Consider the following 21,320-nt stretch of genomic DNA (forward strand, 5'->3'; position numbering starts at 1 on the left):
CACTGGGTAGCTGAGAGCAGACTTGAGCCCAAGACTCTGCTGTTGAATATAGCTGCTAAGCATAAAGCTGTGAATGATGCCACTGTTTGGGGGCAGTATTAATCAGGCTCAATATCAATCAAGGGGCTTAGTGAAGAAGAGCAATACTTAGGGTGTTTATTTACTCATTTCTTCTTCATTCCATTTCAAAAATGTTTTAAGAAAGCTGCTATGAATTATCTAGTAATATCTTATTCTTTAACTTAGTGAATAACAAATGATTTTATTTTAACCATTCACATTATTTTATATCATTTTTTCTAAGTACAATATTTCTTTGTGTCTAAGATAAGGTTTACATGTGCAGTTAGCTACCTACCACATGCTCTGAAGATCAATGTTAACGATGAAAGAAAGAGCTCAATGTAGAGGCCATAATGCATTGTGCATTTTGTTAATAATCAACATCCTTTTGAAATAGCAATTGTGCCTTCAAGGTCCTGTTATCATTCAGGAGGGACTCAATGCGATCACTTTCTAGGCATATGTAGTAGCCCAAATGTAAGATGTGTTCAGTGGGCAACTGTCTGCCTATTTTCTTTCCTGGACAAGTGGTTAACCCATGTTTCATATCCTGTGTTTATGGAATTCCAGACAGGTTATGTCATAGAAATCATTGGTGTGTGTGTGTGTGTGTGTGTGTGTGTGTGTGTGTGTGTAATTTACAGAGAGAATGTAAACTGAAACATTTTGAGGAGAAATCCACCAGTTTATGGTGACTGAGTATGTCGGTAGAGGAAGTTGGCCTTAGCTTACATGTGTTGTCTATTGTGTTCACTGTTTTCTGTTTTATAAGCAGTGGAGAGTAAAAGAATACATCCAAGTGGCAACAGGCAAAAGAGCCAGAGCATGAAACAACTAAAGTCAGACACACTGGTTTATTAAGTCTATCATTAAGTCTTTCATTTTGTTCTAAAATCTAAAAGGGTTCTTTAATTAGCATCAGTTTCTAAAATAATCAAAGGGTATGAGAAAAAAAACTAGAATTTCTTAGAAGAAAAAGTCCCAAGGGTGCTTTTATATTTTTAATGGTGCCTTTTAAAAAATTGCTATTATACTGTTTATCCCCAGGAACTTACTTACTTTTGGGGTGCAGTAAGAGGGCTACTTTAAATTCATTCAGGGTTTTGTGTCTGATTTAAAAATTACCATAAGTACAATCACTAAAGAAAATGGTCTTTCCAATATCTATAATATAGCTTAATGTTTTAATTCACCTAAACACCCACTGAATGAAATAGGCCATTTTGAAAACATTCCCTAATTCTTAGTAATGGCATGCTTTCTCTTATATTCTTCCAAACACTAATCCTTCGGGGAAAACATACCTTTTCTATTCAATGTTTGCTATTGTAATCAAAGTAGAGCCTCTTTGAAAAAAATGCAAAATTAAGTTTAACCCACAACTGAGTCGTACATCCTGTGGTTTTGGAATTTTTAAATTTTATTCAAAACACACATTATAAACAAAGTCTCCCAAATGACTATCTAGAGAGAAATGTGGCAAAAATCCAGAAACTATTGTAATATTTGGAACTAGCATAAGCACAAATAATCGATGTTTTTTCTAGAGAGGATTATGGGTTGCAGTTTTATAAACCCTGTGGGGATTCGTACGAGACGGACACAGCTAAATTCCATACAAATCATGTGCCTCCAAAAGAAACCAAATCCTTCACAGTGAATAAAGAGGAAGAAGAGGTATTCAAAGGATCTTCTTAATAACTAATATTTGTTCAATATAACCATAATTTGAGGAAACATTCTGGCTTAGAAATTCCTATAAAACTCAAGTTCAAAGCAGTGTGCTTGACAAGCTTGTTCTTTAACATGTCTGTTCTTTAACACATTTGTTTGGTATTATTAACAGAGCAGAGTGATTCAGGGTGGGAGGGGGCCGTGGGGAGGACAACAATGGACAACACCAAAAATGACATCATCAAGTCAGGAAAGTACAAATTTTAGAGGCAGGAAGACCGGTGTAGTTACTGAAATACAAAGTGATATTCTGAAAAAGCACTTTCAAGAAGAACTAAATCTGTAAAATGAATTTATGTAGAATTAAGACTAACCACTTTAGAGGAGTCTGAAATCTAGACTTGCAAGAGAAAACACAGAGAAACCTCTATCAGTACCTCAAAATATGCAACCTGTCCTATAGAAACATCACATTTCTCCCCTGTTCCAAAATAAAGAACTTTTTAAAAAAAAAAAAACAAGGCAATGAAATAAACACTTTATACCTCAAAAGATAAAAGATTTACAAACAGGACAGGGAAAGGAGAGTTAAGTGAGAAGCTGCAAACTAATGATTTTTCAAAACGATTCTTCTTGGCAAAGTTTAATATTATATCTTCTGTGTTTCTCATTTTATACCTCAGTTAATTTTAAGGATGTGCTAAGTTCATCAGCTCTCCTAAACCTGTCTAGAAGACCATCTTTATCTAGCGGATTCACCCTCAATTTCACACTTATTTTTTAATTGTATTAACACATTGTGGAGATCTGCAGACACCGATGGTATCTAATATTTTTCTGCCCATAAATAATTGAATGTGACTAGATTTTACCACCTCCGTAATGTTTCAGTTTCAGTTTTAATACACCATTCTGAGAAATTTTTTTGAACTAATATAGCATTTTAGGTTGTTTTGCTTTTAATCATCATGAAAATGCATCATTTCACTGGGTGGAACAAAGGAAAAAGACTTTCTTTGTCTAACTTGTAGTAAATGTATAATACACAAACAGGAATTGCATTATTCTGGCCACCAAGCAGCTTCTCAGAAGAGAAGACTGCTTTTACAATAATTCAGTATTCCCATTACAAATATATAATTAGCTTTGACTATTAGTTCTGATAATATGTGACCTTACAGACAAAATGAGGGGAGAAGTTATACATTTTTTAACAGTGCTGAAACATTTATGCCAAAACTTCTCAATATACTTCAACTCCCTTCACAGTCATTAAAAAGAAAGAAAGAAAGAAAGAAAGAAAGAAAGAAAGAAAGAAAGAAAGAAAGAAAGAAAGAAAGAACCCTCTTAATGAAGAAGCAAGGTTTTTGAAGGAGTAAGCATGGCATGAAATTATAGGTTAACTGGTAGTATAAGTAAAACGGTTCTTGACTTAGAGGCAAAAAGATGGCTGGTCTCAAATCTTGTTTGTTCACTTCTGACCTCATCCTCCACGAGCAAATCACTTGAACTTTGTGAGTCTCACCTCCATCACCTATAAAATAGGGATGAACATCCAACTCCCAATGCTAGGTGTGCCTCCATGTCTGGGGTGGGGGCTGAGGATTATAAATGTGAATAACTGGTGTGTGACTTCACCCATTTATAATTGGTACTCAGAATTTGAATGCTCAGAGCTTTCCTTTCTTATGCAGACTTTACCAAAGAAAAGTAGAACCACCCAAGTCCATACTTTTGAAAGGAATTTGCTATTAGGAGGGCAGTGGATATAAATAAAGTCTGCTTCCCTCACCCACTAGCACTTTTCACTCCTGTTTAGTTTTTTGCATAGTTTTTATTGTTATTAAAAATGGTCTTATTTGTTTACCCTTTTATTATCTATCTCTGCATCTTTGAACACAAGTCCTCTGAAGGCAGATATCCAGTCTTACTTACTCAAACCTGTCTCCCCAGTGCCTAGAACAATGCTTGCTAAAGGGTGTTCAGTAAATATTCCTTTTTGAATCAGTGGATGACAGAGAAACAGATTCACTAAGGTGAAAGTAGGAGAGGCTAAGCTGAGGATTTTGAAGGAGTAGGCATGGCATGAAATTATAGGTTAACTGGTAGTGTGAGTAAAACGGTTCTTGACTTGGAGGCAAAAAGATGGCTGGTCTCAAATCAGGCCCTGAATGGTGTACATATATGGTGGAGTAGAGGCTACAAGGAGACAACAGAGTTACCTGATGGCAAGTTTAGATGGTTGTACTGAGACAGACTCAGTTTATCTGGCCTGTGCTTCCAGACAGGGGCCTTCCCTCCTGATGGAATGGTAGTCCTTGCAGCCCTGAAGGTGATGCTTCACTTATGGATCCTGGGACAAGACTAAGTCAGAACAGGAAGAATAAATAAATAAAGCCAGGGTACCATCAGCTCCTTTAAAGTGGAGCCTTAAATGGACTAAACTATAGAGCTGGAAGATCCCTTTGAGGTTTTCTTTCCAATTTTTTCATCCTTTCCTCCACATTTGAAAATAAGAAAATTCTGTTTCCAACTCCACCCCACCCCCATCATCAGCTCTCTGGAGTGGACAAGAGGTGGTGTCCTAATTCTTGGGTCCTCAAAGTAACATTTGCATACTCATTATGCAATTTCCTTTAAAAGTCCTTAGGTCATTGGTTTCTTAATTTACCGACGGTTATGAAAGGATAAAGTGACTCAGCAGCCAGCACAGGGCAGGTTATAGGAAAGCTAGCATTCTCTGTCTAGCTAGACCCGCAACTGTGTGAGCTAAGGGAAGTTACTTGATTTCTCTGGGCCATAGCTTCCTCAGCTGTTAGAAGGGAACTAGGAGTCCTGTTCAGGAGTGTGGGATGATCAAATAAAATCAGGTACATGAAGTCCCTTGGATTAAGTTGGTACTCAATAATTTCAGCTGTTCTTTTTTTTATCTTAAAATAAGATCAGTTCACTTACTCGGAATGGGGACCACACTCTATAATATACAGATAATGTATTATAAAATTGTACACCTGAAATTCATATGATTTTATTAACCAATCACCCCAATCAATTCAATTTAAAAAAACATTCCTAAGTTTATCGGCAGATACAGTTTACCTATGCATTTAAAAGTCTTTTTTTTTTTTTTTCCAAGCCCTTAAATTGTGGTTTGCATGTAATAAGGATGATTTGTATTTTCAGAGAAAAGTTTTGTTTTCAAATCCAGACATTTTAAAAGAGAATGATTATCTTTCCTGTTTCTAATCTTAGGAAATCCAGAATAGTATTTGGCAAAAACTATTTCTTAAACTTATCTTGACATCTGGTCCCATTGTATTTTGCTTTGTGACTTCTTCATTTAAGTTATATAAAATAAAATAAAATAAAATAAAATAAAATAAAATAAAATAATCAGTTCACTTCTGAAATGTTAAGAAATCTTATCCTTGTCAGAAATATAATCATAAATTTACTATGAAGCTAGAGGGTATATTAACTATTCCCTGATTTTCTATGGAGTTTATTACTTATTTTTCTTGCACTTGAACATTTATATCAACCTATGACTAAGATAAAGGCTATGATCACAGTGATTTTTAAAGCATCTACTTGAATAAAGTTAAATTTAATTTAATTTTTTCCCTGCTTTTCTTGTTAACAGCTTTATTGGGCTATGCTTTATATATGATACAATTCATCCATTTAAAGTATACATTCAATGATTTTTAGTATATTCACAGCGTTGTGCAGTCATCACCACAATCAATTTTAGAATATATTTATCATTCCAAAAAGAAGTCCTACACTCTTTAGCAGGCATTCACAGTACCCACCAGTCTCAACCATTAATCTATTTTCTATAGATTTGTGTATTCTGAAAAATTAATTTAAACAGAATCATACAATTTGGGACCATTTGGGACTCACTTCTTCCATTTAGCATGTTTTCAAGGTTCATCTACATTAAACATGTATTAGTACTTCATTTCTTTTTATAACCTAACATCCTATTTTTTAGCTATACCACATTTTACTTATCCATTCCTCAATTTATTGATATTTGGGTTGTTTCTACTTTTTGACTATCATGGTTAATGCCGCCATGAATATTCATGTAAAAGTTTTAGTGTAGACATATTTTTTCATTTCTCTATATATTTAGGAGTGGGATTCCTGGGTCATATGGTAACTCTTATCTTTAACCTTTTCAGGTTACATTCTCACTAGCAATGTATGAGTGTTTGGATTTCCTACATCCTTGCCAACACTTGTTATCTGTCTTTTTGATTATTGCCATCCTAGTGAGTGTGAAATGGTACTCTATTGTGGTTTTGCTTTGCATTTCCTGGATGGCTAATGATGCTGAATAATTTTCCATGTGCTTATTGGTCATTCGCATATCTTCTTTGGAGAAACATCTATTTAGATCCTTTGCCCACTTTTAAATTGAGTCTTTCTAATATTTACCTATTCTGGACACTAGATCTTTATCAGGAATATGATTCGCAAATATCTTCTCCCATTCTGTAGGGTGTCATTTTCACTTTCTTGAGAGTATCTTTTGAAGCACAAGTTTGGTTTTGATGAAGTCAACATCTATTCTTTTGTTTCTTGTTCTTTTGGTGTCATATCTAAGAAACTATTGCTAATCCAAGATCATGAAGATTTACCTTATGCTTTCTTCTCAGAATTTTACAGTTTTAGTTTTTACATTTAGGTCTACGATCCAGTTTAAGGTCATTTTTATATAGGTTTTAAAGTTCAGGTCCAACTCCATTCTTTTGCACGTGGATATGCAGTTGTTCCAGCACCATTTCTTGAAGACTATTTTTTCCCCATTCAGTTGTTTTATGACTCTTATTAAAAATCAACTGACCATAAATGTGAGGGTTTATGTCTGGACTCTCAATTCTATTGCATTGATCTATATGTCCTTATGCCAGTACTGCACAGTCCTGATTACTGCAGTTTTTTTTTTTAATTTTTTTAAATTTTTTTTATCCTCACCCGAGGACATTTTTCCCTTTTTGTTCTGGTAGAGTGGGAGGGAGAGACAGGAGCAGAGAGAGAGAGAGAGAGAGAGAGAGAGAGAGAGAAACATCGATGTGAAAGGGACACATCGAGTGGCTGCCACCTGCACGACCAACCAGGGTTGGGGACAAACTGCAACCGAGGCACGCGCCCTTAGCGGGAACCGAACCCGGGGCTCTCGGGACCGCAGGTCGATGCTCTAACCGCTGAGCCAAACTGGCCAGGGCCTGATTACTTCAGTTTTGTAGTAAATTGAAATCCTCCAACTTTGTTCCTTTTCATGATTGTTTTGGCTATTCTGGGTTCCTTGAATTTCCCTATGAATTTTAGAAACAGTATGTTAATTTCTGCAAAGTGGACAGTTGGGATTTTGATGGTGATTATGTTGAATCTATAGATCAATTTGAGGAATGCTGATATCTTAATAACAGTATCTTTCAACCCATGAATGTGGAACACTTTTCCATTTATTTTAATCTTTCAAAATTTCTTTCAAGAATGTTGCATAGTTTTCAGAGTATAAGAATTGTATTGCTTTTGTCCCACTGGTGTGGCTCAGTGCTTGAGTGTTGACCCATGCACCAAGAGGTCACTGGTTCGATTCCCAGTCAGGGCACATGCCCACATTATGGGCTCAATTCCCAGTAGGGTTGAGTGGGAGGTGGCTGATTGATATTTCTCTCTCATATTGATGTTTCTATTTCTTTCTCCCTTTCCCTTCCTAGCTCTCTAAAAATCAATAAAAATATTTTTTAAACAAGGAATTGTACTTCTTTTGTTAATTTCTAAGTATTTTATTGTTTTCGTTATTGTAATGAGATTGTTTTAATTTTATTTCTCAATTGCTATTACAAACATATAGAAATATGATTGATTTTTGTATATTGACCTTGTATACTGCAATCTTGCTGAATTTGAATCTTAGCTCTAATAATTTTTCATAGAGTCCTTAAAATTTTTTACTTGTAAGATCATAGTCATCTGCAAATATAGTTTTAACTCTTCTTTGCTCAGTTGCCAGGTTTAACTCTAAATCAATGTTCAATAGAAGTGATATTAATGGAAATCCTTGCCTTATTCCTGATGTTAGTTGGAAAGCATCAGTCTTTTACCTTTAAATCTGATGCCAATTCTGAATTTCTCATAGCTACCCTCTATTTTATTTATTTTTAAAAAATGTTTGTATTAATTTTTTTAAAGAGGGAGAGAGAAATAGAAATACCGATGTAAGAGAGAAACACTGATTGGCTGCCTTCTGTACGCCCCCTACTGGGGATGGAGCCCACAACCCTGGCGTGTGCCCTGACCTGGAATCAAACCTGGACCTCTCAGTCCATGGGACAATGCTTAATCCACTGAGCCACACCAGCTGGACTCATAGCTACCCTTTAACAGGTTGAGGAAGTTGCCTTCTATTCCTAGTTTGTTAGATGTTTGCTAGTATTTTGCTGAAGATTTTTGTGTCTATATTTATTGGTCTGCAGTTTTCTTTTCTTGAGATCTCTTTGGTGAATTATATTTTGAAATAGTAAACATGGGAAAAAATCCACAAAAGTATTATTAGGTCTTTTCTTGTCTTAGTCACCCATCCTTAGCCACCCACTGTTACTAGTTCATAAGATTATATATATATATATATATCATTATCAGCTATTTAAAAATAAATTTTGCATTCCTTAGCATTTATATTTTTGTAAATAACGTATTAAAATTATAACTTGGTACTCTGCATATTTAACACAAAATATTCTTTATCAGGTTGTAACAATAAAATGATTTAAATTTCTATAGAAAAATATGAAGGGCTCACTGAATCATAAATTGCACTTCTAGAAGTATAACTTGTGCAAGTCATGCTCTCTGGGCCTCATCTGTAAAAACAGGGATAGTTACTTACCTGCAGCTTTGTCTGGAGGACTGACAGAATGTTTGTAGGAAGGCTTAGGATAGTGTACAGTCAATCATATTTATTGTCGCTTCACAAATTATTTATCATGGTATCCCTTTAAATAGAAAGCAGGTCTGCTGTGTGCTAGATCAGCATACTTTTTGAAACCCTCTACTGTATAAAACTAAATACTTCTGCTATAATCTGTTTTTCAGAAGTTACTTTTCAGTTCTTAAGTCCTTTGTTTTTGCCTAGATTATGTGATTTGGTGCCTATTTTGGAAACTTGGAAAGTACCATGCAAATACAGATATAGCTGTGCTATTTAAAAATAAAATACTTAGTGTTTGCCGGTGAAGGAAAATATGATGCTATGTAGGTAAAACTATGTGATGAAAATCAGATTCACATTTCATAAGAACATTTCTGGAGAACTTTAGACTTGAAAAGTAGAAGCCAAATGCTTCTCCCAGACGATCGTTTATAACTCTCACTAAAGCCAAAAGTAATTCTGAGAGTAGCATTTAAGCCCAGTGTTTGGAAAGCTGGGAGAAAAAAAAAAAAAAAAAGCATGCATAAATTTCCAAATTTTTCCAAAGTACTTAATGGGAGGTGATTTGTAGTTGAGATTTTAAGAAATATTTTTTCCACTAGTGGGATATTTATAACACCTTAATTTATTTCACCTTCCACAGGATGCTAATCATGAGAGAATTTGGTTAAGTAATCATTTAAGTAGCAAAAAGTATACATGGGACTATACCAATTAAAATACCTAACACGGAGTCTTTAAACATTCCTTTAGTTTCTCTAATGCATTTTACAAATTAAATACATTATTAAGAGATTGAGATGAAACTTTTCAGACATATCTACTGCATAAAACCAAGTCTGTTCTCAATATTTAGTAATAGCTTAATTAAAAGTATCTTTTTTCCTGCAGTAATTTCACAAGATTTATAAAAATCCCCATATGTTGACATGACAAATACAACTTTAAAAATTAATTAAAATGAGAAATATTGACATACTGACAGAATAGTAATATTAAAAGTTACAATGTGCAAGTTGATTCTGACATTCAAGGGGATTCTGGTTAGTCAGCTGTTTTTGACAGAGTTAAGTATTTCACAAGATGGGAATTGTTTATTCTCTCTCAGTATTTGTCAGTGCTTGAATAGAATGGTTCCAATGTTGATCTTCTTAGTCCTTGTCTATTTTGGACAAGGGTGCTAGCCACAAAGATCATCTACAAGTTGATGCTTATCATTACACTATCTGTGACACTAAACAGTACAGATGCGGAGTGAACCCTTTCTGGTAGGCTTTGTTTGAAAAACTGACGAAGGCCACCAGTTCCCAAGGTAATAATATGGGCCAGAGGAGAAAATGTAGGAAATCTTTTTTTTGTTCCATTGATTTGTTATATAACCATAGTCAAATGTTTACAAATAATGTGTCCCTTTCACGTCGATGTTTCTCTCTCTCTCTCTCTCTCTCTCTCTCTCTCTCTCTCTCTCTCTCTCTCTCCCCCTCCCACTCTATCCGAACAAAAAATAGAAAAACATCCTTGGGTGAGGATAAAAAAAAAATGTTTACAAATAAATGTGTCAACCAAAAAGAAATACAATGAACTTATTTGAAGACAATTCTATTTAATTATTTACATAATTATCTAATTTAATCTTGCAACAAATCTTGAAGACAGGTAGTGTTAGTCCATCAAATAGAAAAGAATACTGACATCAGTATAGGTGGGAGAATTTCCTAAAGAAGTAACATTTACTGAGTACCTACTGTGTACTCAGTTATTTCATGAAATATCTCACCTAATTCTCAAAATGACCCTAAGCAATAGGTCTTATATTTCCCATTTGCAGACGAGGAAAAAGTAGCTAGCCCAAAGTTAGCCAGCTGGCTAGTGGTGAAGGTGGGACTCAACCGTAGAGCTAGTCTAATGCCCTTTCCTTTATACCTCAGCTGTTTTGTTTTTTTTTAATCCTCACCCAAGGACATTTTTCCATTTTTTGTTCAGATAGAATGGGAGGGAGAGAGAGAGAGAGAAACATCGACATGAAAGGGGCACATCGAGTGTTTGCCACCCGCACAACCCAACCAGGGCCGGGGACAAACTGCAACCGAGGTAGCGGGAACTGAACCTGGGTCTCTCTGGACTGCAGGTCGATGCTCTAACCACTGAGCAAAACTGGCCAGGGCCCCCAGCTGTTTTTTAAACTATGGGTGTGCAACATTGCCTCAACACAGAAATTCAAACCACTACAATCTATGATACATGGCAAAGGGAAAAGTTTAGGAAATCAAAGTTTAGATATAGTCCTTTATAAACAGATCACTGGAATTTTTTTTTTTTTAATTTTTTCTTTTTTATTTATTGATTTGAGAGTGAGAGGAAGGGAGAGAGAGAGAGATAGAAACATCGATGAGAGAGAACATAGATTGGCCGCCTCCTGCATGTCTCCCACCGGGCATTTGGCCTACAACCAACCTGGGCATGTGTCTTGACCAGGAATCGAACTGGCGACCTCCTGGTCCATGAATCGATGCTCAACTGCTGAGCCACACCGGCTGGACTCACTGGAATTTTGATTCAGATAGTGTTGTCATTTTTTGTGTAGTCAGTGTTAGCTGGCTTTATCTTGCTCATGACATATAAAGAACAAGATATATCAATCACACATGGTAACATTTTCTTCCAATTACATTCGCTATGAAAACTTTTGACAAATTATTTGATTTATACAAATTCTTCTCATGAAATGTGCATTTGATTCTATTCTCATTCCACATCACTAGAGTAAATGGCCCATGTCTTTTCTAGCCTCACTTTCTTGAACTGCTGCATACGTTAGTAAATTAAGCAAAGCTTAACTTGGGTCTGCCAAAATGAAAGGAAACAAAACAAACAAACACCCCCCCCCCCCAGGGCCGAAGAATCCTGTGAAAATCAAACACAACTGGGAAAAGAAAAGGATGAATATTTATTTTTATTTTTCAAGTTCTACAGAAGTCCATTCCATGACTCATTTTTAGTGTTCTCTTCATTTCTTGTTATGCTACAGTTAGAGCTTATTTTCCTTACAGAATTGCACAGTCTGATGAAATCCTTCTTGCCACTCTTTCAATCTTCTGTACATTTTATTAACCTTGATAAACACATAATAGAAAACAATAGGGATATTGTTATTTTAAAAAGGGAGACATAAAGAGGAATGAAAACCATGGGTTAAAACACTTCTGTGGAGTGAAAGGCTCCTAATTTCAAATATTAGTTATCAGTAGGCTTTCTTAGGTGCACAGCCGCCTCACAATCTGATCACATCTTTACATCCTCAGAAGCCCTCATTAGCCACCTACAAAATTTCCTAACCCTTTTTGGACATGTGAACCTCTTAGAAATTAAATAACAATAATAATGGTATTGACATTTTTGTAGGATATGATAAAGAAATGAATGAATACAAATCTGGATAAAATCATCACTATATTTGACCAATTTAACATTGATTTTTGAAGTTGTTTAGACATTCTGACTTGTTTTGCAAGAATTTTCACCAGATAAATTGCAACTTACAAATTTATTAAATAAAATAATGATAAAAACGAACAATACTACAACAATTATGTTACAGTATTCTATGTGTGTTAGGCATAATAAACACTTTGAATTTTCACAACAACCCTGTGAATTAGGTGCCATTATCTCCATTTTACAGGTGAGAAAACCAAGCCACTGAAAGGTTAAGTAAATTGTTTAAGGTCTTATACCAGAATCACGCAATGTGGCACTAGAGCCCATCTGTGTTCTCCATCATGAGGCTGCCTAGTAAGCTTTTGAATGTTTTTAGTGGTTTTATTAATATGAGATAGTAGAACTTAATCTTAGAATGAAAGCAATGTTGAAATGTATCACTGTGTTTTAACAACCACAGCAAAACAGGACCCCTTCGGGAGTGTTTATCTCACTGCTACAAACTGCTTCACATGTCCATTGGATACACACTCAGGGGCTCACAACCTCATTCCATATTACTATTTATATATTTCATTTATTATTAAAAAACAAAACAAAACTATATACCATCACTCCCTTTATGTAAAATTCCTGAAGAGAAATTACACCTAACTCCTACAACAAAGATTCTCAAAGCTTGGTTCATGGACAATTTGCATCATAATCCCTGACCAGCCCACTAGAAATAAATGCTTGTTGCTGACTTCAGCCCAGATTTCCTTATTTAGTTTTAGGGAGTGGGACCCAGGTAATTCTGATGCTCACCCCACTAACTTTTGAGCACCACCTTTCTACCAGGTCCTTCTTGAGACCCTGCTTAGGATGCCTACCCACCTGACCCCCCCATCCCAGCTTCTACATGCACCGAACCCCCACCTGGAGTTCCCCTGAATAAAGATGCTCTTTCACACCTCAGAGCCTGAAAAAGTTGCTTTCTGTGCTTCTTATCTTCCTCCTCCTCTTATTGTCTCTGAACTCCCACTCTTTTAAGAGTCAGTTCAAAAGTCACCTCTGTAAGGTTTCCCTGGGCCCTTCAGGCAAGAGTTACATGTGTCTTCCATTGTAACCCAATGCCATTAAACTCATATCTCTATCCTGGAATTGTACTGCCACTGGTCTGTGCACTGTTAGCCAGGAAGTCCCCTGAGTTCTCTACATTATACATCTTTGTAAACCACCAAAGATCATTGCCTGATGTAAACCACCAAAAACCAAGACTCTAAACTTGCTGTTTGAATAGACAGTGAATTCAGTGTTAACAAATGACTGAGGTACTGACAGTTCTACAGTTTGTTTGTTTTTTTATTCTCACCCAAGGACATTTTTTCCATTTTTTGTTCAGATGGGGGGGGGGGAGGGGGGAACATCGACGTTAAAGGGACACGTCGGGTGGTTGCCACCTACAAGATCCAACCAGGGCCGGGGACAAACTGCAACCGAGGTACATGCCCTTAGCAGGAATCGAACCCGGGTCTCTCAGGACCTCAGGCCAATGCTCTAACCGCTGAGCCAAACTGGCCAGGGCTACAGTTCTTAATTCTAGTGAGATTGTATAGCATGTTCATAACATCTGCTTTTTTTTTTTTTTTTTTTTTTTTTTTTTTATCCTCACCCGAGGACATTTTTCCATTTTTTGTACAGATAGAGTGGGAGGGAGAGAGAGGAAGGGAGAGAGAGAGAGAAACATCGATGTGAAGGGACACATCGAGTGGCTGCCACCCGCACGACCAACCAGGGCCGGGGACAAACTGCAACCGAAGTACGTGCCCTTAGCGGGAACCGAACCCGGGTCTCTGCGGACCGCAGGCCGACGCTCTAACCGCTGAGCCAAACTGGCCAGGGCTATAACATCTATTAAAACAGTTTTTGCCCTGGCTGGTTTGGCTCAGTAGTTGGAGCGTTGGCCTGTGGACTGGGGAGTCCCGGGTTCGATTCCCACCAGGGGCACGTACCTGGGTTGCAGTTCCTCCCTGGCCTCGGTTGGGGTTGTGCGGGTGGCAACCAGTCGATGTGTCTCTCTCACATTGATGTTTCTCTCTCGTCCTCCCTCTCTCCCTCCTGTTCTATCTGAAGATAAATGCAAAAATATCCTCAGGTGAGGATAAAAAAAACAAAAACAAAAAAACAACCAGTTTTCTGAGAGAAGGGAAACAATTTTATTTGGTTAGTTTTTTCTTCTTACACAATACCCCCCCACACCTTTTTTATGTTTTATATTGCGAATCGGCATTGCATGCAATTGGTACAAAATTGAAAGGATCCAAGATAGCAGGCTGTGAGACAAGTTTCCTGCTCACCTATATCCTCCAACTTTGAGTCCCTTAGGGCTATGCAGTCACTGTTACAGTTGCTAGTGTGTTCTTCCAGAGCCATTTTAGATACAAATAGGCAAATAAGTATATATTTATCTATCACTATTTTGTACCTTGTTTTTTCAAGTTTGTGGTCCTTCCACATAAGTACATAAAAAGCAGTCTTGGCTTATTAACAGATGCATGCTATTCAAGTGTATAAATATATCATGATTTTTAAAAATAAAACATCTCTTGGTTGACATTTAGATTGTTACCAGTATTTTCTTCCATCAATGATGCTGCAATGTAAGTAATTTCACACATGTGTGAGTATCTTTGTAAGATAAATTTATAGAAATAGAATGTAGGATTAATGAGTAGTGGTAAGTTTTATCAAAATGGTTTTCATAAAGATTACACCCATTTTCACTCTCACTAGTAACACATGAGAATACCTTTTTTTTTTTTTTTTTATATCCTGCCAATAATGTTTTCTTTCCTGAGGTTCTAAGATGGAGAGTAATAAAAATTCTTCAAGTAAGTGTAGACCCATCTACTGGTCTAACCCAGGAGGAAGAACTTTTTTGGCAGGAAGTCAACATATGTGTTTGCTCTATAAGCTCCTTTCCCCTCTGCAGGCAAACTGGCACTGGGGTATTCATTGCTGACCTAACTCCAATACTGTTTGGAATCTTAGAAGGCTTAGTGAGCTTTCAGAATAATTTCCATTGCATTCTACAGTGGAAGACATCCAAGCCCTGGCCAGATAGCTCAGTTGGTTAGTGTCCTCAACATACACCAAGGTTTCAGGTCCACTATCTGGTCAGGGTGCATACAGGAAGCAAGCAATGAATGCATACATAAGTGGAGCAACAAATTAATCTCTCTCTCTCTCTCTAAAATCAATAAAAATTATTAAAAAGTGGAAGACATCCCATTCGTTCTACAAATATTTACTGAGTTTGTTCTAGTGACTGAGGTTTGAACAATGAAAAAAATAGACAAAAATCCCTGCCCTCATTTAGATTACATTAGAATGGGAGGAGACAGAGAGTAAACACAATACATAGGTATGGTATATGGTATGTTAGTTTATGATAAGTGCTGTAGGAAAAATAGGAAAGGAAATAGGGAAAATGAGGAGTCACTTTTGTGAAGGGTGGTCAGGCAAGGTCTCACTGAGGTAACATTTAATCAAAGACTTGAAAACAGTAAAGAAGCCATAAGGCATCTGAGGGAAAGAGCAAAGGCAGGAAGGAGTTGTTATGTTCTAGGAACAGCAAGGAAGGCTGCTGCTTAGAGCTCAGTGAACAAGGGGAAGAGGAAGAAGAGGTGAGTGAGGTAGTGGTGGTAGGACTCTTGGGGAGGAGGGTTGGGTGGCAGGCCAGACTATGTACGTCCTCATAGTGAAATGGGAAAACCAGTGGAGGTTTCTAGAGGGTTACTCTGAATGTTCTATTGAGAAAAGACTGAGGGAAGAATGAAAGAAGAACCAGTTAGGAGACCTCCTATGAACCATTTGAGAAATGAGATGGGCTAGACTGGGCTGGTAGCCATGACGGTGTAGAACTGTTTGGACTGTGGGAATGTTTTGAAAGTGAAGCCAGCATGATTTTGTTAGATTGCATGCTGGATGTGAGAAAAGAAGCAATAATGACTCCAAGGTTCTTGGCTTAAATAAGTGGCAGGGTGGAGTTGTCATTTACTGTCATGGGGAAAGAATACAAGAGGAGCATGCTTTAGGGTGAAGGTGAGCTGTGATTTGATTTGTGGCTTTTCATGGCTGGGGTTCTCAGATAGCCACGGTTCCAAATTAGATTAATGGCCTAGACTAGACCATGATTGAAATGCCTACTTGGGATAAAGGCTCTGAGGAATGTGTGCCCATGGGCATTGTCCTCCTCCTGAGCTATCCTGTTCCAAATCACACTTGCACTAAGATATTGCATTAAATGTCCTTATATATTCTTTTGCTGTGTGAAATACTTAGTCAAAGGTAAAGGCACACACACAACTAACAACCTTGAAAACAACTGAAAAAGTTGATTTCTTGTCCACTATATAACAAGCAGAACAGGACTTACTGTCTTCCAAAAATCAAAACTGAACTCAATTCTACATTTGTGGGTCTATGATGTTACCAAGACACCAGCTCCTATACAATGCTAAGCTAGGCTCGTATACAAACTACACCAGGGAAATCTGAAATGTGCCTGATTTGAGAATTTAACCAGGAATTCACTGGACAAATAAATAATCCAAAAGGAGGGATACATTTAAAACAGCAATTTTCAACTTGTGTGCCACAAGAATTTGTAAAACACACAATATCTGAGTATTAGTCAGGTGCACTGACCTCTTTCCCCTTAGACTGACAAATTAAAAAAAAATGACAACAGCTAACACAATAATATCAGTCTGGTGTGAATAACTCGAACTTATACTTTTTTTTTGGTAGGATAAGCAAAAAATACATGTTTTGGTGTGCTGCAGAGTTTTAGTAGTTTGTGTGTGCCATGAGATGAAGGTTGAAAACTTCTGATTTAAAACAATTTTCACTAAAGCGTCTGATGAAACAATACTTAAAATGGAATGAATATTTAGTCGAACACAAAGATGAAGGAAAGCAAAACCAGTCTTTTAAGTCATAGAAGTAAGAGAGAAAAAAAAAAGAAAGGACAGAAACTGTTATATAGTAATCATTTTAAAAGGTTAGGAAGAGATTGGCGGGGGGGGGGGGGGGGGGTTGGTGTTTAAAAAATTGTGTCCCTGAATAGAAGGCAAAATCTATACAAGGCAGCAGTGCTAGAACGCAGGGAGCCGCTCCCTGCCCCCACCCCCAAATCACAATGCCAGCGGGTAATAAAAAATAAAAATAAAATAAAAAAAACCAATGGCTAGAATAGAGGAGCTAAGAGAATCCGAACTTGTTTCAAAGCAGGAAAAGTGGTGGCCAGACTAGACGACTCAGAGGCATGACTCAAACCCGACACTGGGGGCCGTCAGCATCCGGAGGTTGGGAGAGCGAGGCGTCTAACACATTTTAGGAAAGTACCAGGCTCGTGGAGGGGGACAGGAAACCTCCCCCAGGCCATCAGCCTGGGGCTCCCCCTGCCCTAGAGTTTGACCTCTCACCATCCACACCAGGAGGTGTTTCTAATCTCCTTGTTTCCCCTTCTTCCTTTAAGGCCCTCCTCCCCCGACCCCTTTTTCTTCAGACACTAAGTGTCAGGAGGCAAGTGAGTGCCAGACGTCGAGCCCCATCCTGGCCTTCTTCCTTCTTGCGCTCCGAGCCACGCGCCCACCCGCTCCGCCTCCTTGGCGAGCGGCTCCCTTCCCACCCCGCCCGCGCCAGCCGCCTGCCCGCCCGCCGTCCCGGCACGCGCAGCACGAACAGTGCCCCGAGCTGCACTAGACAAACACCTGTCCCGCTTGGGCTCCGCGAGATTTGGGGAGAAAGCACAGGCAACAGTGGGCGCGTTCTCGCGAGGTTTACGAAATTTCCCACGGCCCGTGGTGTTGTGTCTGAGTCGAGTAGTGGAAGGCGGTGGGAAGGAGGTGTAGCGTGAGACTGGGCTGCCCGCATTGGGCACATGCGCAGTGTCGCTTGCGCGTGCCGCGCCAATCCTGCAGCGCGTTCAGCAGGTCTCGGGCAGCGAATTCCAGTTCTCCGGGTTTTGGGGCTCCCTGCGGGAGGCAGTGTTGGTTCTGGGAATCTCTAGGAATTGAAAGGGCTCCGGGAGGGGGGAGTAAGAAAGGGGTGCTGCAGGTAGGGGGGCGGGGTTTGGGCCCTGCTCCTTTCTGTTAAATGCCCAGTCGGGCCAAGTTTGCTCCGGGGCTTCCAGGCTTAGGTCTCCTGAAGTACATTCCAGGCAGCAAGCAGCGTCGTGGACTGTGCCAGGCCCACGGGAGAACTTGGGCAGAGTCTGTCCCTATATACACCCGGGTTCACACACGGCTCGCGGCTGTGAGAAGTTCTAGGGAGGCTCACTCAGCAGGCAGCTCTCTGCCCAAGTGGGACCTCTGGTTGGAGTACGGGGCCGGGGAGTGAAATTCTATTCCAACGCGTTTTTCTCCGCCGGAGAAAACTACGCCGCTCTCTGGCGTGTATATGCGAGGTGGCCATTGGGGATGTCTTCGCCAGAGGTCTTGGCCTGACCTCATTTCATACCCAAGACAGAAGCTAAGGCGATAGAACTTAGGTGCAAAAGTTTCCCATTTACAGAGTTCTGGAGGGTCGAACCACATTGTACTCTTGTCCCTCTCTCCGCTAGCACGGGGGAGCGCACGAACTGAGATAGTTCCTGGTTTGTCACTTGCCCAACTCCAGGCCTGTGTGGCTCCAGCGTCAAACGCTGACATTAGCATAAAGGAGGTGTCCAATGAACGTTTGAATGAATGAAAAGGGCTGGGAACTAGAGTGAGCGGGAAGCCACTTGGAAAACACCCATTTGAGGAGGTGTTTCATCTAGGCCTGTGAAACGCGGCAGATTTTCCCAGGACCTACCCCTCGGCCCCGCCTCCTGACCCCTCTATTCCCCGTCCCCGTTGTAATCCCCTCCGGTTTTCCTCAGTCTCCACGTACGTCTCTCAGGGCGCGTCTCAAAACCCGGATAACCGGAGCGCTCCCCATGGACCACACGGAGGGCTCGCCGGCGGAGGAGTCGCCTGCGCATGCTCCATCGCTTGGGTAGGTTTCCAGGGAAGGCAGTGAGCAGGCTCCCCTACTTCGCAGGCAGCGCGAGGCGTCTGGCTCTTTGCATCGGCTGCGAGGGGGAAAGGAGCGCGGGGGCTGGGTGGAATCGAGGAGTGAGGAAAAGGGAAGGGGCGGGGGAGAGGGACCAGGGAAGGCGTCGGGGGGGATCTCGCGAGGGTTGGAGTTTTGGCGAGAGTTTGTGGAAGATGGCGCCTGTTGTGACAGGGTAAGTCTGGGGGAATCGGAGCGCTGGGAACCGGGAAAGTTGAGGGCGCCTCGCAGCCCGTGGCTCTCGGCGGGTTCGGAGACTGCGGCGCCCTTGGCGTCTGGGGGCCGCGGGGGCAGTGACGCGTGCGCGGAGCACGGCGGCGTGTGGCGGTGCGCTGCCCGCTCTGCGCCGCTGTGGCTCGGGCTCCGGCGCGCGAGGGCGGGCGGCGGCGGCAGCGAGGCCGGCGGGTGCGGGCGTGAGTGCGGCGGGCGCGCGGGGCCCTGGGCGCACTGCCCGCCGCGCGCCTCCCGTGCCGCTGCCCGCGGGCCCTGCCTCCCAGCCTCGCGCAGCTTTGTTCCTCGGGTCCTCGTCTCCTCGCCCGGCCAGTGCCCCTGGCCCCGGGCGCTTTGTCTTCCCTGGTTGCCCCCTGCTACTCTCTACCCCCGGCCCTTTGTTTCGCCGCCTTGGGCGCTTTGTCCGACCCATCGCGCCCCGCATCCCTGCTCTATCACCTCCCCTCAGCTGTCCTTCCTCTCGTGCCCCTTTGTTGTTTCCCTCTATTCGGTACCTCCGTGACCTGCCACAGCCCAGGCACCAGATTCCTGTTTCTCTCTTTAATTTTTCTTGTGTTACCCGCTCACTTCTCTGTTTGGTCCTTGATCACCCCCCGAGGCTTTGTCTTCCCCATCCAGTAGCTTATTCGCCTGGCACCCCCATTCTCCTCCCATCATCGGTTGATTTATCCACTACCCACTGTGTTTGTCGGCCGAACTGTCTCAGCCCAGGGCACTCCGTTTGGTGCTTGTACGTGCAGACAGATCCCGGGGTTGGTTGTTTTTGTGGGGCTGAAAGATGCGTGGGGTTACTTACTTGCCTCCACGGCGCTCCTCTCCGCACCTCTCTCGGGATTGCGTCCCTCCTTCCCCAGTTTCTCTCAGAATCACCGTGTCTCCAGTTTCTTTGCCGTCTCTCTGTGGGCCCGTGGTTGTTTTGCCTGGAAACCGTAATCCTGGGAAAAGATCGGGTCTTTGGTTCTTGCCCCCCCCCCCCCCCAAGGTCTTTGGTTTCTGACGTCCTAGGCCAAGGGCAGCTGTCGTAGCTTTGCTTTTGGTTTACCTGAGGGTATTGTAGGACGGTTAGAAGAGGCGAAAAGTTTTTTTCCGCTTCTGTTAGTGTGTGAGAATAATTTCAGATATCCACAGTAGTTACTCATTTGGTGTAGCAGTTAAGTGAATTTTGATGTTACAAACTTGTGAATGTTGGGGTGGAGAATTTGAGCATTTTCTAGACTCTAGGTGTGGAGTTTAGTTGTTTGACCAGTAACTCCTGCGTTGTAAGGAAAAAGTAAGGCATCCTCTTTGTGAATTGATGTGATTGTTCTACTTTTTCTCAATCATTAGATAGTTTACAGTGATGTGCTTTTGCTCTGTAGATTTATGACAACCTCTCCGCTCCATCTTTGGAGTTGAAATGAGGAAAGCACTTAAGACTGCAGTTTCTGTTTGTGGAATGCATTAATGAAATGCAATGGAAAGACATTTAAGTAATAGTCTTAAGGTACTGGCACTTCTAATGTGAAAGGAACTTAAAATTTTCAGAGTGCTTATTGTTATGGTAGTGTTAAAAGCTTGGGGTTGTGTATGGAGTGTAGGGGGAGGGTGGTAGGGTGTATTTAAATAGTCTGAATATTCTGGTGCTCTGAATAAGATGTATTAATTAAATTTACCAGGATTTCCGCCCTATCAGTTCATCAGTTGATCACTACTTTTAGAAAATATGTTATCCATAAAATAATCTAGAGTGTCATTTCATTTGTAAACTAAAGTTCTGCATAAAGTACTACTTACTAGTAGAGGATATAAAAGATTTAGTGTGAAGAATATTGGTGTAGTGGAAAGCGTTTTACTTGAAGGCTGTGACTAGAATTAGTAATTTGACTTTTAATTAACAGAA

At 40.3% G+C, this 21,320-nt stretch overlaps 1 protein-coding gene across 5 annotated transcripts in view; it reads left to right on the forward strand.

The window, feature by feature from the left end:
• RBPJ (recombination signal binding protein for immunoglobulin kappa J region) overlaps positions 1 to 21,320 on the forward strand; it is a 202,385-nt gene that overhangs the window by 94,462 nt on the left and 86,603 nt on the right. For 2 of the 5 annotated variants that reach the window (XM_036279750.1, XM_036279681.1), the window contains exon 1: positions 19,343 to 19,385. The exons of 1 other annotated variant lie outside the window; for it this stretch is intronic. In XM_036279750.1, coding sequence (XP_036135643.1) covers positions 19,366 to 19,385 — 20 coding nt within the window. In that variant the 5' untranslated portion in view covers positions 19,343 to 19,365. Of the gene's footprint in view, positions 1 to 19,342; positions 19,386 to 21,320 lie in introns of those variants that run through there. 2 more of the 5 variants (XM_036279735.1, XM_036279724.1) reach the window with 2 other exon arrangements.

This window comes from Molossus molossus, unplaced genomic scaffold (assembly GCF_014108415.1).
Source record: "Molossus molossus isolate mMolMol1 unplaced genomic scaffold, mMolMol1.p scaffold_m16_p_1, whole genome shotgun sequence".
NCBI classification, from domain to species: domain Eukaryota; kingdom Metazoa; phylum Chordata; class Mammalia; order Chiroptera; family Molossidae; genus Molossus; species Molossus molossus.